Below are 17,757 nucleotides of genomic sequence, written 5' to 3'. Positions count from 1 at the left end.
GGCACTTTGCAAAAAACACCTCTGTTTTCTGTGGAAAAATGTGATGTGTCCATGTTGTGTTTTGGGGCATTTCCTGTCACGGGCACTAGGCCTACCCACACAAGTGAGGCACCATTTTTATCGGGAGACTTGGGGGAACGCTGGGTGGAAGGAAATTTGTGGCTACCCTCAGATTCCAGAACTTTCTGTCACTGAAATGTGAGGAAAAAGTATTTTTTGGCCACATTTTGAGGTTTGCAAAGGATTCTGGGTAACAGAACCTGGTGTAAGCCCCACAAGTCACCCCATCTTGGATTCTCAGAGGCTCTGATTTAAAAAATGGACAGGTTTGGTAGGTTTCCCTAGGTGCTGGCTGAGTTAGAGGCCAAAACCACAGGTAGGCACTTTGCAAAAAACACCTCTGTTTTCTTTGGGAAAATGTGATGTGTCCACATTGAGTTTTGGGGCATTTCCTGTCATGAGTGCTAGGCCTACCCACACAAGTGAGGTACCATTTTTATTGAGAGACTTGGGGGAACATAGACTAGTAAAACAAGTGTTATTGTCCCTTGTCTTTCTCTACATTTTTTCCTTCCAAATATAAGACAGTGTGTAAAAAAGAAGTCTATTTGAGAAATGCCCTGTAATTCACATGCTAGTATGGGCACCCCAGAATTCAGAGATGTGCAAATAACCACTGCTCCTCAACACCTTATCTTGTCCCCATTTTGGAAATACAAAGGTTTCTTGATACCTATTTTTCACTCTTTATATTTCAGCAAATGAATTGCTGTATACCCGGTAAAGAATGAAAACCCACTGCAAGGTGCAGCTCATTTATTGGCGCTGGGTACCTAGGGTTCTTGATTAACCTACAAGCCCTATATATCCTTGTAACCAGAAGAGTCCAGCAGACATAAAGGTATATTGCTTTCGAAAATCTGACATTGCAGGAAAAAGTTACAGAGTAAAACGTATTATTGTTATTTGCTGTAGGAAACCCTTGTAGGATCTACACAAATTACCCATTGCTGAATTCAGAAATTTGTCCACTTTTCAGAAATGTTTAGGTTTCCAGGATCCAGCATTAGTTTCACACCCATTTCTGTCACTGGCTGGAAGGAGGTTGAAGGCACAAAAAATGGCAAAAATGGGGTATGTCCCAGTAAAATGCCAAAATTGTGTTGAAAAATTGGGTTCTCTGATTCAAGTCTGCTTGTTCCTGAAAGCTGGGAAGCTGGTGATTTTAGCACCGCAAACCCTTTGTTGATGCCATTTTCAGGGGGGAAAAATCAACAAGCCTTCTTCTGCAGCCATTTTTGCCCATTTTTTAAATGAAATTTTCACTGTATTTTGTCTAGTTTCTTGGTCTCCTTCAGGGGAACCCACAAAGTCTGGGTACCTCTAGAATCCCTAGGACGTTGGGAAAAAAGGACACAAATTTGTCATGGGTAGCTTATGTGGACAAAAAGTTATGAGGGCCAGTAGTAGGAAGGGATACCTTTAATCACCATATTAAAAGTGACAGTTATCCCGCCCCGGATATGACGTCAGATCCGGTGGCTGGGACTTCCGTTGTCCCTGAAAGCCCTCCCCGGAAGTGACGTGTGTGCATGGGGTTGTCAATTGGGCTGGGCCCTCATGTTGTCACGTGTTAGCCCTGTGTCTGGGTCCTAGCCCCTGGGTTTTGGCCTATGAGATATGTAAAAAGTATGACTTAGTGATGTGCACGTGGTTTCAGAGCTTGAGAGGGACAGGTCTGGACATGTCAGACATTCATGCCCAAGTGCCAATTAGGGGCCCTCATGGTGTCACGTGTTAGCCCCCCTTTTTTTGAAATGTTGCATATAAGGAGCTGGTTAGAACCGGCTGTCAAACCGTGAACCAGGGTTGAAACAGTTTGGCAAGGTGCCATGAAGAGATACAATCCGATCGCAAGAAAAGCAGCCTCCTCAGGGGCCCTGAACACTATTGGTAGATATTACCGGACCCTCGCCCCTCTTACGATGGATGAGAATGCACAACAGGATGTCCCTGCCACCCAAGATACCGATGTTACCGGTTTTGAAGAGCAACTTTGCTACCGGCTTGAAAAGCTCAACCTCAAGGCTGTGTCGACCCAGATATCCCCTATTAAGGGGCCCGACAGCGACAGCAATGCCTCGAAAGATGAATTAAGTGTTGCATCTAACTTCATAGACATTGAAGATGTTGAAGAATGTGTAGCACCACCGAATTCGCCCATCTATGAAGACATGGGCGACCAGGAGGCCACCGAGTCAGAGGCCGTTATTGTACAGCCGTCAGGTGTAAGCTCCGGCACTGTTTCTGCCCCAATGGACCTCTGCGACTCCCAGGATTTCAGAGGAGCCTCTGAGTGTGATGCGAATATGGAGGTTGGTAATGACAGTTTTGTTATTTTTTTTTTTTATGTCTGTATACTCTAATGTCATACATTTAACTAATAATGTGTCTTGTGCTTTCTGTTTGAACCCTAGAACGTAGCTGAAGAAAGTGAGCCTCTAGAAGGGTCAACTCCAAAGGTTAACGCCGTAAATTTTTACTGCTTATGCTGTTCCAGACAGTCTGGAAGTGTTACAAGCCAGAACAAAGAGCCTCGTAAGAAATGTGTCTGCACCTACACTAGCCGCGATTTTGAAAAGGAAGCTCCGGGCGTACCCTGGGCCACCATATGGCCAGTTAAAGGTTTTGCAGCGGCCGCTGTGAACGCCTGTGTTAAACGGGATTATTATGATCTTTGTTACGGGCATAAAATTAATGCGCCTCAACAGGATGCTCATGAATGTTTATACGATGCATACACACCAAGAATAATTCGCCACATTTGTAGTCGGATAGACCCTCACCGGGTATATAGGTTGTTAAGGGTTGTGTATGGGCTGTCGGCTGTGAAGAAAGGTGTCCACAGTGATATGATTAAGGTCTTGGCTGCGGCTGTCAATGAGATCCGATACGCTGCTGAGCCCTGCTCAAAACTCGACCGCATGCATGGTATGTGTCCCCACTTTGACATAAGTATGTTAGAACGGGTTATAAAAAGACGAATGTGTGACATTTATCATAAAAACAGAAGAATGAAGTCTCTAGCCCCACGAAAGCTGTTTTAGAAAAAATAAAATAAATTAATTAATTAAAAAAAAAAAAAAAGTAGACCATGAATGTGTTACTTAACGCTCCATACTTACTCACTTTTAGGCGGGGAATCCGGGTATCGAGATGCAAGATGCCTATGAGTTACAACCGGGCTACATCTGTATCGGGAGATTGATTTTTGTGCTGGTTAAAGAAAGAATAGCTGAAATACATCCTATGACTCTGCGGTATCTGAACATTTCGGAACCTTCAGCCTTGTTGCAATGTAGCAGTCATTTGTGTATCGCCAAGTGGTGTATCAATGGGCGGCTAAACGCATCTGTTGAATGCCGGACCTCGGACAAAGACCACATTCGAGAGTTAAGACTTTCACCTGAGACGGGGATACACGAGGCGTTGGTGAACATGACTGAAGATTATGTCACAAATAAAGGTTCGGAATGGTCCTGGTTAGAACTGTATGAACTGTTGAATTTTGTCAGTATCCTGAGTGTTCAGAGTTATAGGCGTGGGGAGCGGGAAGTCCTGTCTAGAGCTATTGAGAGTATAGCCATAAAAATATCAAAGTTTGTGACGCTTAGCGTTTGTGAAAGGCCATACTCTGAGTAACATGTGTAGTGGGGGTTGTACTATGTATACGTTTGTAAAAAGACCACAGCGGTCCAGCGTTATGACATCTATAAACTCTGTAGCACAAAATGTCAAATACACGTTGGTTGTGTAGCCCAGCACCATTTTTTATGTTTTTCATGTTTAATAAAATGACCTTACACAAAACAAGCGTCTTTCATTTCGTGGTGTTGGTGGGAGACAACATGACGGATGCGGATTTAAGGAAGCTTTATTACGATAAACATGGGGTTGGAAGTTTCGGAGGTTCCGAAGCTCTATTTAGAAGGGCTCGAGCTGAAAATGAATCTGTAAAACGTGCCAGTGTGAAGACTTGGTTAGCTGGGGAAGAGGCTTATTCGCTGCACAAACCTGCCAGGAGGCGCTTTAAGAGGCGGGCCACCGTTGTTAACGCACAGCTCGATTATCAGTGGCAGGCCGACATAATCAGTCTTCAAGATCTAGCAAAACATAACGATGGCGTCATGTATATATTAACCGTCATAGATGTCTTGTCCAAATACGCCTATGCAGAGGCATTAAACGATAAAAGTGGTACCAGCGTTACAGCTGCTTTTAAAGACATCTTCGCTAGCGGGCGTGTGCCCCAGAAACTACAAACAGACGCCGGAAAGGAATTTTTAAACAAACATTTCCAAAAATTATTAGACCTGCACGCTGTTCAACATTTTGTAATGCACACAGAGGTAAAGGCTGCTGTTGTAGAGCGTTTTAACCGTACTTTAAAGTCGAAGATGTGGCGATATTTCACCGCCAACAACACCTACAGATACGTGGATGTTCTAAAGGCTTTTATAGATGTTTATAACGCCACCTACCACAGGACAATCAAAATGGCCCCTGTTAAGGTAACAAGGGATAATTCGTTAACGGTGTGGAGAACGGTGTACGGCGGGCGTCTCACGCCGAAGGTCAAGAAACCGAATTTAAAAGAAGGGGATCATGTCAGGGTTTCAAAGTTGAAGGGGGTCTTCACCAAAGGCTACCAGCAAACATTCAGCGATGAGATATTCATAGTGGAAAGTGTGCAGCTTAAAGAAGGGATATATATTTACAGGTTAAAAGACTACGCTGGGGAAGAGGTATCGGGTGTCTTTTACACCGAAGAGTTGTAAAAGGTGCCCTACGATCCGAACAGGGTGTACAGGGTTGAAAAGGTTCTGAAAAGGAAAGGGATCGGTGTCCGGAGACAGGCGTTGGTCAAATGGCGTGGGTGGCCCGAGAAATTTAACAGTTGGGTCCTGGCCAGCTCATTGCACGTTGTGTGAGGTCAAGCTGTAAGCGCCATGATGGAGAACTCCCCTTTTTATATCACGCTGCCATCCAATGCTTCGAAGGACATGTTCCCAGACAATCAGATTTCGAGTTATACGGTGAAACTTGCAAAACCAGTGGATTTGAAAGGTCCGTGGGAGGTGGCACTAACGGAAATACAGTACCCTAGAACTTGGAATACCTTTACAAAGGCCGATGTTAAATTTCATATAAAGCGCCCTCAGGATACCCTGACCTATCACCTGTCTTTCCCACACGGCTATTACCCCACCGTAGCGGCGGTAGTCGAGGCCATCAACAAAACTATAGGCAGCATCGAGACGTATGCGAATATATATCTGGTGTTGGATTACGTTAGAAGAAAAGTGTTTCTTAAAGCCCCTGAGCTCAGTACTGTGTTTAAATGTAGTGGTAAATTACAGCGGGTTTTAGGGACAGTACAACATCAACAGAGGCAGGTGGATCCAGACCCTACATGTCCCGATATTAACGGCGGCTTTTATACACTCTACGTTTATAGCGATATTGTAGAGCCGCAGAGGGTCGGGGACAGTTATTCACCTCTGTTGAGGTGGGTCCCTGTGCAGGGCGAAAATAACACAATGGTTAATATACAACATCACAAACTCGACTATGTTGCAATTTCTAAAAACCATTTTGACACTATAACCATCATGGTGTACAACGATCAGTCGGAGACGGTTGCCTTTAAATACGGGAAAGTTATTGTCAAGCTTCATTTAAGGCCACGGCGCGAAGGTGACTATTAGACAGCTGCAATGGTCATCATGAAAACCTACGGGGATCCCTCTATGTACAGGGACTATTATAGAGTTCAGGTGGGGTATGGAGGCCCCCAGCCCTACTTTCAAGGGGCTCCGGTTATGTATGGGGCGGGATTGGGTGGTTTCTTCCGGAGCATGTTTAGGAGAGCCATGCCCTTTTTGAGAAGAGGGTTCGAAATTGCAAAACCTCATGTTAAAGCGGCTGCTACAAACATCGCCCAGGATGTCGTGGGTCGTGTAACGTCTGCGGTAGCTGAACGCATGAATAGACAGCCCCAAGAAGGAGCGGGGTTGCTGTATAAAGCGCATGGTGGTGTTAAAAGGAAGCGCAGGGCTTCGAGGCGTCGGGGTCCACCAAGGCCCTATAAGAAGCGCCGGACTACTTCAAAAGGCACTCACAAAAGAAGAGCCGTAAGACGGAAGAGATCGACCAGGAAGAAGAGAACTCGTTCTAGTGCGAATATTTTTTAAAACATCGATCATGGCCTTCGTACACTGTGCATCGGGTGAATGCGCCAAATCTGAGTTAGATCTGTTTTCTCTCAAACCCACACAGACTAGCATTGAAAACAGTTTTTTCATGGAAGTGTCGCCGATGGCCGCTCTGACACCCCTTGCACCGATAGAGTTTTATGTGTCGGGGTCCACGGATATGTACCTTGATCTCAACAACACTCTCCTGCACCTCGTCTGTAAAATAACCAAAGCGAACGGTGACAACATCGAGGATGATGCTAGAGTGGCCCCGATAGCCTATCCCATCGCAACAATGTTTAATCAAGTGGACATTAACCTAGGCGATCGCCTTGTCACACAGAGTGATAACATGTATGCCTACAGGGCATACATAGAGAGTATTCTAAATTATAGTCGCGATGCGCTGGACACACATCTTTCAGCGGGGCTCTTCTACCGAGATACCGAAGCGCATTTGGAGAACGCGGCTTTGGACGGTGACAATGAGGGATTTAAAAAAAGAGCCAGCTTCGTCGCCGGCAGTAGGCATTTTGACCTCCTGGGACGTGTACATTCAGACCTTTTCTTCCAAGACAAACTGTTAGTCAACGGTATCGATCTTAAGATCAAACTCAATCGTAACAAAGACGCTTTCTGTCTCATCAGCGGTGATGCACACCAGTATAAACTGGTTATATTGTCAGCGAGCCTGTTTGTAAAGAGAGTGAAAGTGTCCCCAAGTGTCAGACTGGCCCATGCTGAAGCTTTACAATTATCGAACGCCAAGTATGCCATTGAAAGAGTTGCTCTGAAGATATTCAGCATCCCCGCCGGAACCCGATTAACGCAGCAGCAGAATCTATTTCTGGGGCAGTTACCGAAACTCATCATCATAGGGTTTGTGGACAATACCGCTTTTAGTGGCGCCTACAACTCAAACCCTTTCAACTTCAAACACTATGATATCAACTATGCTGCTCTGGTTCACGAGGGCGCCGTGATCCCCGCAAAACCTTTCACACCGAATTTTGGAGCATCAAATTTTGTCCGGGAATATCTAGGACTGGTCTCGATAACGGGGAAACAGCTGAGGGACTCTGGAGTAGTTGTTTCAAGAGAAGGGTATGCTGCCGGCTACACTCTGTTTGCGTTCGACCTGACGCCGGACATGGAAGATGGCGACCATTACAACCTGATCAAAAACGGAAATCTAAAAGCGGAAATACGTTTTACACAGGCGCTGGCGGCCAATGTGAACATGGTTGTGTTCTCGGTATTCGACAGCGTTATCCAGGTCAACCACGCCCGTCAGCTTATGTTTGACTACCATTGAAAGAGTGTAAAATAAAAAAAATAAAAATTTTAATTTTTTTTTAAAATATATAAAATGGACACTACGGAGATACGGGACTTCTTAAGTAGACATAAACATGCTAAGAAATACTTTCTAGGGGTATACCTTAGCGATGGACTACCTGAAAAGATAGGTCCAGAAAGGCCCCGCACCCTCGTCTTTAACACCGATCCCCATTACAGGGGTGGTGCACATTGGGCGGCTCTGTTTCTGGATGTGGACAAGGTTATAGTGTTTGATAGTTTAGCCGAATTCCCTGAGCATGGTATTTATACAAAGCCGATATTCAAATATGTAAAAAAAGCATCACCCACTGTTGTGTATAATAAACTTCGGGTACAGGATCCTATGGCCATCACATGTGGGGAACATTGTATATACTTTATTAGTAAAATGTCTGAAGGTATAACGTTTAGAATTTTTTTTAATCTGTACTCAGACGATCTAGTAAACAACGATGATGTTGTTATGAAATATGTGAATGAAAACTCTAGGACAATGTCGCACGTTGTTAAAGCAGAATATGGTCTTTGTCAAAAGTGTAAGGTACTGTAAAGCTGTTATTTGTACTTATGTGTGCCTAAAAGAAAAAAAAACATCTTAAACATACTTTCATCCGTGGCATTTTTTTTTTAAGACACACTGCGCACATTTTCAAAGCATTTATAAACAAAAAGATGGCAGACTCCTGATGAAAATTTAAAAGTGTTTATTACAAGCATGTTTCAACACTAACATTTACAAGGTTAAACATATAAAATGAAGCATAATTTTTCGAACCGTAAAAACTTTTAACAAAAACTGTACAAGTGTGCAAAATTAGAGCGGTAGCCAGGTGTTCATTTTGAATAGGCTCTTTTTAGGCTCCATAGGAAGAGCAGCACGGTTCCGAACGGGTGTTAGTTGTGGAAAGAAAGGTGGTGTCGATATAGCGGGGCTCCTTGTAAAAACAGCTGGGGCCGGATCTTTTAATCTTTCAAGCTTACGGCGATTCTCTGCATTACCGATAATCGTGGAGGGAATGTTGAGTTCCGCAGCTGCACTTAGGAACTGCTCCCAGCCTCTAGGAGCGTCTTGTGTCGATAGGGTTTTACCATGTGTGAGACCCCGGACCAGATCATACATATGGGAACCAGCAATCGGCTGCCCTTTGTAAACGAATTCGCCCCGGTCGTTCCAGGTGGTCAAATCTTTAGTAGTAGTCATTTTACTGAGCAACATTTGAGCAGCCCCTCTATATTTCTGACTGATATTTTTTAAAAGGTCTAAGACAAAGGCATCCGTTGTGGTTGTGTGGCCTGTGTCTTGAGACACCATAGAGGGTCCTGGCTGCTGTTCAGCATCTGGGGTATACAGCGTCAGTTTGTTTTTTTCAGAGGTTAGCTGCTTGTAGTATTGTAGAAAGTTTTGAAGGGCTCCTGAGTAAAGCCCTGCTTTGTCGTGGGGTTTTAAATCAGTTCGGTTCAAAATGGCTTTGATTTCAGCATCGAGACGCTGCGTTTCGTTTTTGCGTATGTCCCAGACATCCGTGGTAGAAGGGCCCAGATGTTCCAGTTGTTGCCGGGGTACGAGGTACATTTTGTGGGCGTGCTCCATCAGGACCTCGACAGTAGCCCTGTGATTAGGGGTATAGCTATACCTAGCAGCGACCCTATAAAACCGCCAGACTGTTTGACCAGTTTTCTTTTGGAAAGGAGCGATGCCCTCTTATTGCTGAGCTTCTTAATAATGTGGCGCTTCTTCTTCAGAACGCGGAACTGGCTCGTTGATATCGGGACATTACCTTTTAGGGTGTTTAGGGCTATTTCTGAAATGGCGGCCACTAGATCATCCGAGGCAGCGCAAAGGATTGCTTTTCTTTTAGAGGGGCTGGCTGTGATCAACATTTTTAGAAGGCCTAAATTACGCCGCAACCTCGCAGACATTGTGGTGTCCTTATATTACAAGGTTTAGAGTGTAAATGTTATAAGTATCTTTTTACTTGTTCTTTTTATAGGTTTTGGGCATTGTTTTAGGCGTGTAGGCGACTGGGAAGTCAGGGGGTAGTATGCCGGCTCGTAGTCTGTAGTCTTCAAGAGTGTTGGGTTTCAAATCCACCAGTAAGTAACCATGGGGTTTTGCTGTAGCATCGTTAAAGGCCTCCATGAAAAACGGGGTGTTTCCGGGGTACATTTGTTTAGCTATAATGGAGATCTGAAGTTTGTCTCTGGGGTTTTTAAATAAGACCAGGTATGAGGCGTTGAGAGTTATGGATCGGCTGCTCTTGCCCTTGTAAAACAGGTTCTGCACTATATAACATATGCTCAGATTACGGTGGTGTGAATATTGCGTAAAAGCCCGCTCAATCTCGGGGTGGTCCCCGCCTTCACGCATGAGGTCATCCACCACGACCATGTTTACAAGTTGTTTTGGTAGCAAATCATCGTTGTTGAGATTATCGGGGATACCCTCTATAAACCGAATGTGGGGGAACTTTAGGGTGAGCTCCGTGTAAAGATCCTGCCAGCATGAATAAAGCCACACAATGTTGTTTGGGGTCTGAGATAAAACACCGGGAGCATTTTCTAGCAGTTTCTTTATAAAAAAACTTTTACCGCTGTTGGAGGGACCTGCTAAAACGCAGGAGAATGGGTGTTGTAGTCTAGTGTCCATGTCTGGGTGGAGTTCGCGCCTCTAATGTCATTTAGTAACCGTAAGGCAGTGTTTTGTAGTCAGATGTGAGGACCCGTTTGTCAAACACTACTCTTAAGGTTTTATACATCGGTTGGGTTGTAATTTCCCATTTTTTCTTGGACCTGACAATGCCCGGCTGGTTTACAACAATGGCTTTGCTATTTTTGTGATCGCTCGAGGCGGAGTATTCGTGCACCAGACCCTTCAGTCTGTCAAAGTTTATTTTAATCGTATTGTTGACGTTTAAAGTGATACCTTTGACTTTCATGCAAACCTTGTTGTTTGAGGTCTTATAACTGTACGTCTTAGGGCCTGATGAGGTAAATTCCTGTATATACTCCCCCTTTTCGAGCTCGCTGGTCAAATCCCCTAGATAATCACCCAGCGGAGGATCTTCATCACCCTTTTTACTCACAAAGATAACCGAGTCAGTGTCATGGTACAAACACCGTTCCTGAAGCTTGTCCAGCAACCTGTAAAGCTCTAGCCTGGCGTGAGCGGTTGTGAAGCAGGCTATAAAGATGTTTATATTGTTACACGTTGTGGGGTACTCTTTGGCGTATTTCCAGCATAGAACGGCCGTCTCGTCGTCAATAAATTCACAACTGGATATGTCATAAACAGGTGTGAATATGTACTTAAAAAGCTCATCTGGATCTGTGACGATGGAAGTGTTTGACAAATTGGTACGTTGTGCGAACTTTCCCCACAAGGAATTGAGACAGAGCTTAGCTAGCTGACGGCGGGCGGGGTTAACCTTAATGAACGCCGGTCTCAGTTTAATACCCTCGCGAGCTTTGTAATCAGCGATATACTTTTTCTTTGAGGGCTCATCGACACACCATTCTGGATACCCCGAGGCCTCCTGCTTGTCTCTGAGAAACAAGTTGATGTACTCAGAAAAGAGCTGGGTTGTTGTGTTTGGAAAGTGCCAGACTTCCAGGATTTTACCTAGGCGATACCCTTTCTCTAGGGCCGTCTGCACCTCGATGGTGCACCATGTCCCCTCCAGCACCCTCTGCTCATCACTATGCCGACACTCGCTAAGCTGTTTACTTTCAACGCAGGTACGGCATAGGGGGAACATTAGCTTACCCTCGACTCTATAAGGGAGCACCGGAAAGTAAAGTTTCCGCGGTGGGTGAATCTGACACTTAATGATTCCAAAGTACTCTTTGAGAGGTTTAAAGTTCTGGTATATGATTGTAGGATGGCCCATAGGGTACAACTTCACCTTGTTCACAAACGGATACAGACTGGTGAAGTCGTAGTAATGTATTTTCTCACCAGGGCCAGCTACACGGTACAATTGAATGGCGTTTGTACGCCCGCCGAATAAGGCGTCACGGGGTTCCAGCGGTGAAGGTAACTGCTGGCTCTTAATAAAAGTGCTCAGTTCACCATCTTTCGATAGCTCAGTTACCCAATCATGTTCCCATAGAGTTCTCAAAACAAACCCACAACTCTCAATATACTGCGCCTTCGCCATAGTCCTGCGGTGCAGATGTTCAAACGAGGTTCCCTGCAGTCTATTAAACTCATGGGGCTTGTAACACTGAGGGCAGCCATGGTAAAAACACCCGTTGAACTCAAAGGCCGTTGGTACGCCGTTAATTAATGCATACCCGTCTAGATAGTAGCGACCCAGCCGGTATTCGCCACCCTGCAGAGCGTGCTGAATGAAGATGCTCTCACGCGCAGAGACGTACATGAGCCACTGAATAGAGGGGGTGGAGTAACGTTTCTGCTTGCCGTTATAGAGGTCGGGTGGTACTAAGGCGATAGTTTCAGGCAATAAAAACATGTGTTTATAAATAGACATGCACATTGAAGCCAGAGTAATGTTTTGAAATGGGTCCAGGTATACAGTTATTTTTTTTTTACTCTTGAGTGATTCGGTTTCAACAAACAGGACCCGCTTTGTCATCGCCACAACAACATCTCTGAAAAGGTTGCATGCTTTTCGCAATATCATAACATCCGCCTGACAGTATGCTTTCAATTCAGTTTGAAAATGAAACCATTTTTCACGGTTTTCATCGTACCACTGTAGAAAACTCTCTTTTTCAGAGGGCATCATGTACTCGCAACCATAACTGTCGGGCGGAGGCATAGGGCCGCTGTAATTCTGATTAGCCCAGGTGTTAAAAAAGTGAGGGAAATAACCTTTACAGCCTTCAAACCCAAAGGCTTTTGGCAGTTTGCTCAACTTCATGGGCAGAAAATTCAAGGTGTCTATGAACCTAATGTCAAAAGGTACAACCTTAAGCAGCATTAGTTTGGAACCTTGGGTTATGAGACTAATGGGCAACTTTTCATGTATCAGGTCACGGATAATGAAGAATGAGTCATATGCTTTGGAGTTGTGAGCCAGAAATGTAAAATCCTGGTATCGAGGTTGCATGAACGTGATGAGGAAATCATTCACGCAGGACCGTCCTTCAAACTCCCAGCTCTCATCACCTGTTAGATGGTGGGCGTAAATATAGTTTGGCTGGTGCACACCCGTCTCTTGCGTACACTCTATATCAAAGACGATATAGTCTTCTGTTTTTTTTGGGTAGTGACTTCTGAGCATGTAACACTCATGTGTTGTTCCGGCTATAAAAGCAACGGTACACCTAGGGCATTCCATGCCTTTACATTCATGGTCGACAGGTTTATAGCGATCGCACGCCCCACAGTCGGCTTTAAGAACACATTGGGCTAGGCCGATGTGCGTGATTAAGCAGTCTTGCGACCGACAAAACAGCTTACACTTTGTGCAGTTCTCTTTCTGAGCACTGTCATTGACACAACCGTCCCTCTGACACATTTTACAGTGAAATTCACACTGGTGTTTGGTCCGATTGTTGTATATATGATCGCAATGCTCGCACACATACTTGGCCCCTAGAAAACCCTTCAGGTTCAAGACACCGTAAAAGTGGTTTTCATGATGCAACACATACACGGTCTTGTTTTTCACACTTTCATTGGTAGTGAAGTACTTCCAAGAACCGGCATGGTATAGAACTTTAACCGTCACGGCAAAGTGGTTCTCAAAAAGGCCCAGATCCCCAAAACCGACCATTTTGTCAGTCGGTATCTGAAGTGCCTCATGTGCCGCTACAGCCATCGACATAATGACGGCGTCTGGGGTAGAGCGGTCCATCAATAAACCCGCAATGCTTGCGGCCAGACACATGTTGGTAGCTCCGGTATTAAAATCGAGCAACCACCGAGATTTCTTGCCAATGATTTTACTGTACATAACGCTCTTTAAGGCTCTGGAAGCACCACCCTCGCGACCCCTAACAACGAGGGCGATGATTCTAAAGGACCCGTACGCCAATAATTCAGCCTTGCTCTGTAAAAGTTTAGATAGGTTTTCTAAAAACGTTACAGCGTCAAACACATCCCGAGATGACCGTCTGGTAAACAGGGGACTATTGAGACCCTGTCCCTGAAAACGCATCTGAAAGAAATCATTAGGACCCACATCGTGTAGCAATCGTTCGATTAGCGCTTGCACAGCCTGATGTATAGCTATAATGCCATGATCTGAGGAGTGTAGGCGATCTAGGTTAACAAACCTAAACTCCTCATAGTGCTCTGTAGCGTTAAACCGCTCTACAACTCGACTATACCGTCTCACACTTTCCATAAATACTGGTTCTGAAGCCTCAGTTTGAGAATTACTGGTTGTTGGAGAGCTCACAGGGGTATGGTTAGATGTAGATGTGTTTTTAGACCTTCTGGTAACGCAGAGTCTGGCTTTCTTTAACTTTTTTATTACAGCCTTGCGTTTTCTAGAGCTACCAAGCCACTTTGGCTTCTTATGGGCCCATCTGTTTTTTGGTAACTGTCCCCCGCCGATCTGAACAATATTTGTGTTGTTTACAAATGGTGACACTGACCCTACACCTACTTCGGATGGGGCTCCTCCAGACTGCTTAAGGCTGAGACGGCTCGGACCGCCACCCCCAGAGGACCTGTAAAGACCAACAGCACCTCCTAACTCTATATTTTGAGGTCTTATGGGTGCTGGTTTTGGGGGTTGACATGACCTCTGACTATTGAGCGCTCGTAAAACTCTTAGAGCTCTACTAAGTAGGTGCTGTGGCTTCTTTTCATATTTAGACCTATGGCCCATTGAACTGGTAAAGGTACCTCTAACATTCCCCGTGTATGTACGCGCGCCTAGTCATGATGGTATGTTACCCATGGCTATAACTGTTGAAGCGCAAGTTTGGGCCATTGTGTTTCTACACCGAGCCATCAGCTGTCTTAAAGCCTTTATGCTAGCTCTGGATGTCGCTATATTACCGTCGTTCTTACACAGTTTTAAAGTTTTTAGACGGAGCTGGCATTTTAATTGTCTGAACGACTGATGGATTTCTTTAATGTAGCTGTCTAGAACTCTAGCACGGTTTGAAAGGTTGGTTTCAAGGCTCGAACTTATGACATTAGAGGTATGATTGCCAACTCCCTGAGCCACCCCGGTTATAGGACAATGGCTGGCGTTATCACCACCACTCACTGTTGCTGGACCAGGGCGGGACGTAAAAACAGGGTTCCAGTGTGAACACCCAGGAGTTTGAGAGTCCTGATCATCGCTCGAGGGTGTTCCAAAACTCTGATTTTGCGTTCCGCTACACCCTATACTGCTGTTGGGGTATATTGATGAGGATGGTGAAGACCATTGCGCACGGGCACTTGGCGCAGGACTGGTGGGGTCGTATGCCCCCGGGGGTGTATCGGGGGACATCAGACATGGGGATGCCGGGGCTTCAGAACTTTGGGTAGTACCAGCTAGAGCCTTAAGAAGCTCTATACAGTGGGAGTAGGGATCCTCTGCAGGGTGATCATTTTCCATGGAGGGGTCACATAACACAGAGGGGATAGTTGTACACCCTGTAGGGGTTGGGGTGTGGCCAGCCACCCCGGTATTAGAACTCTGGGCCCTAGGGGGAGCCGGTTGTACCTTAACAACATTTTTTAAAGACAGGTCTAAAGGTCCAGATTGCAGCTCTGGGGTCTGGAACTTCTTCCTACGACTCTTTAAGGACAACCGATTTATTTTAGGACTGTTGCACTGTTTTGGGGACCCTCCAGAGACCTCACACGGTACAAACAGTTGGGCGTTTGGTGTTGTACGATTGATACTGTCCGTTTGTCCATGCCCCATCCCCGGGATATCTGTTGCAAAAGTGTTCGCTGTACTAGGCATTCCCTTTATGACGGTTGGTGTGGGGCCGTTAATAGTTGTACCTGGACCATGATCGGTGGCTGTAGAGAGGTTGCAGGGTGGGTCTTGATGTTCGGGCTGGTTCACGTGTACCGATGACGCGGTGGGGTTTTGAGCAGTCCCAGTGCAGACCTTTAAAGACGACAGCCGCTGCTTAGGCTGAGGGCCGACGTCTCCGGAGCTCTGGGGTGATGATTCTAGGATGTAAAGATAGCAAAATACATATTAGGGTTAGTTATAGCCGGTATACCGGTGGGTGTGAAAGACGTTTAGACACACTAAGGACAGTATACATCAGCCTCTACATTTTCTAAAAAATCACCTTTGGTTTTTCGGCTTGAGGGGCCCTTCTTAATGGGCGGGCCGTCCTTAGAACCAGGGGACTTCCTTTTGCGGGGCTGGCTTTTAAGCTTTGCATCCAAATTCCGGATCGCTTCATCCACAGGGACCCCTCGGGATAAAAAACATAAAAAATAATGTTACACATACAAGATAATACATAGACTATACGAACTCACTATGATGACCAAATATAGGTCTGATTGTAGGGCTTGTTAGGTTTTCAGAGAGGGTTACAAAAAGAACCCTAATATTTACCTGCAGTAACGTTAGCCTGTGACAAGGTGTTTGACCCATCTTGAACATGAAGGATTTGTTGGAGAGAGGCAAGCGCACACCTGAGTTCAGCATCATAACCTATGCAAGCACATGGGTTCCCATTAGCAGTAAAATAAAAATAACATTCCTGACAACGTCGTTCAGAACGACCAAGGGCCTGTAACTCACCTTGCTGCACGGTCTCCATTTGCACAGGGGGTTCCCCAGACTCTTGACAGTCCTGTGTACAAGAGAGACAGATTTACCTTTAAGCACCCCACAATTCATCTTCTAGGGCAGAACCCTTCATAAAAGCACACCGAGTGTTGACATTTTTTTTTTTTTTTTTTTTTTTTTAAATTTGAGGAAAAAAAAAAAATTTAATAATTATTTTTTTTTATATATATATACATATATATATCAAGATTCAAATTGTTGAATCCCTATGTTCTGTAAGTATAAATACATATTGACAACTGTAAAACTTTTCTCAAAAACTATACACTGTTTAATAAACAAATTCCACATGGTGGCGCTCTTGCATAATACGAGCTCAAAGATTGTCTCTATAAGACATAGCCAGGAAACTGGATCCTAGGAGCCATGCCTGGTTTTCACCTTAGCTGAACAAGGCTGTGAACCATGTGTGGGGGGCGGAGCTCAGTCTAAACTCCTAGCTGAGCCAATTCCAACACCACACAGTCTTTGTTTTAAAAAAAAAAGAAAATGGCCGGATGTGGATGCAACATGTGTGAGGTCCTGGGTTTTTTCAAGGCAACAAAATCAGATCCAATGCCATCCTGAACTAAGGTGAGTGGGCTGGGGTACTTGAGGGGTCTGAAAAGCTTTTAGCAGGGATAGTTATTTTTTAATCATTATTATTTTAATTTATTTAAATATTTTTTTTTATTTATATGCTTTAAAAAAACGACCTTGTAGGCCCCTAAACCCCTGGTCACACTTGCTATATATATATATATATATATATATATATATATATATATATATATATATATATATATATTTTTTTTTTTTTTAAAGGCTGCCACATGGCGGCCTGGGGGTCTCTGAGCCCTGTGCTCAGGGCCCTCATATTTGTATTTGTATTTTTATTTTATTTTTTTAATGCTGCCCTATGGGGCCTTGGGGGCCCCAATTCCAAGGCCCCCAAAACGCTATTTATTTATTTATTTTTTATATTTGTATGGGCCCTAGGGCCCTAGCGCGCGAGGTCAGGGCCCCACAGACCCGGGCCTCGCGCCATTACTATATATTTTTTTTTTTTAAAACAAGCAAATGCCGCACTCTGGCGGCAAGCGATCGGATCCCCGAGACCTTGGGAACCCCACGAGGTCTTGGGGATCCGATCGGATGGTTTAATTAGAGAGAATGCCGCGCTGAAACACGCACGGCATTCTCTCTAATTAAACTTTCAACGCGGCTCTCAGAAGCCGCAGGGGTGTTCCCCAGCGGCTTCTGAGAGCCGCGTTGTAAATAATCCCATTTTTTATTTTTTTTTAAACTGCCGGTAGAGGTCTCCGAGGCTGTAAACGCTCGGAGACCTCGTTATCAAGTTAGGAGATCTCTTCACGGAGGCAGCGCGACCTCCGAGAAGAGATCTCCTAACTTGATAACGCTGTCTCCGGGCGTTTACAGCCTCTGGA

General features: G+C 44.9%; 1 protein-coding gene across 1 annotated transcript; it reads left to right on the top strand.

The window, feature by feature from the left end:
* The first annotated feature begins 1,985 nt into the window (after positions 1-1,985).
* Positions 1,986-4,167, top strand: LOC138299777 (uncharacterized). Its single transcript, XM_069238367.1, has 2 exons — positions 1,986-2,375; positions 2,478-4,167. Exons 1-2 carry the CDS (start codon positions 1,986-1,988, stop codon positions 3,105-3,107), a joined length of 1,020 nt encoding a protein of 339 aa, XP_069094468.1. The 3' UTR covers positions 3,108-4,167.
* Positions 4,168-17,757: the final 13,590 nt, after the last annotated feature.

Source organism: Pleurodeles waltl, chromosome 1_1, assembly GCF_031143425.1.
Source record: "Pleurodeles waltl isolate 20211129_DDA chromosome 1_1, aPleWal1.hap1.20221129, whole genome shotgun sequence".
Taxonomy (NCBI): domain Eukaryota; kingdom Metazoa; phylum Chordata; class Amphibia; order Caudata; family Salamandridae; genus Pleurodeles; species Pleurodeles waltl.
Note: the sequence above shows the minus strand (reverse complement) of the source record. Positions and strands in the feature narration are given on the sequence as shown.

Bases quoted from the DNA above. Each gene is read 5' to 3' on its own strand.
- LOC138299777 (XM_069238367.1), top strand. From the start codon at position 1,986: ATGGATGAGAATGCACAACAGGATGTCCCTGCCACCCAAGATACCGAT. The intron at 2,376-2,477 runs GTTGGTAATGAC...TTTGAACCCTAG, and splicing joins AGTGTGATGCGAATATGGAG to AACGTAGCTGAAGAAAGTGA.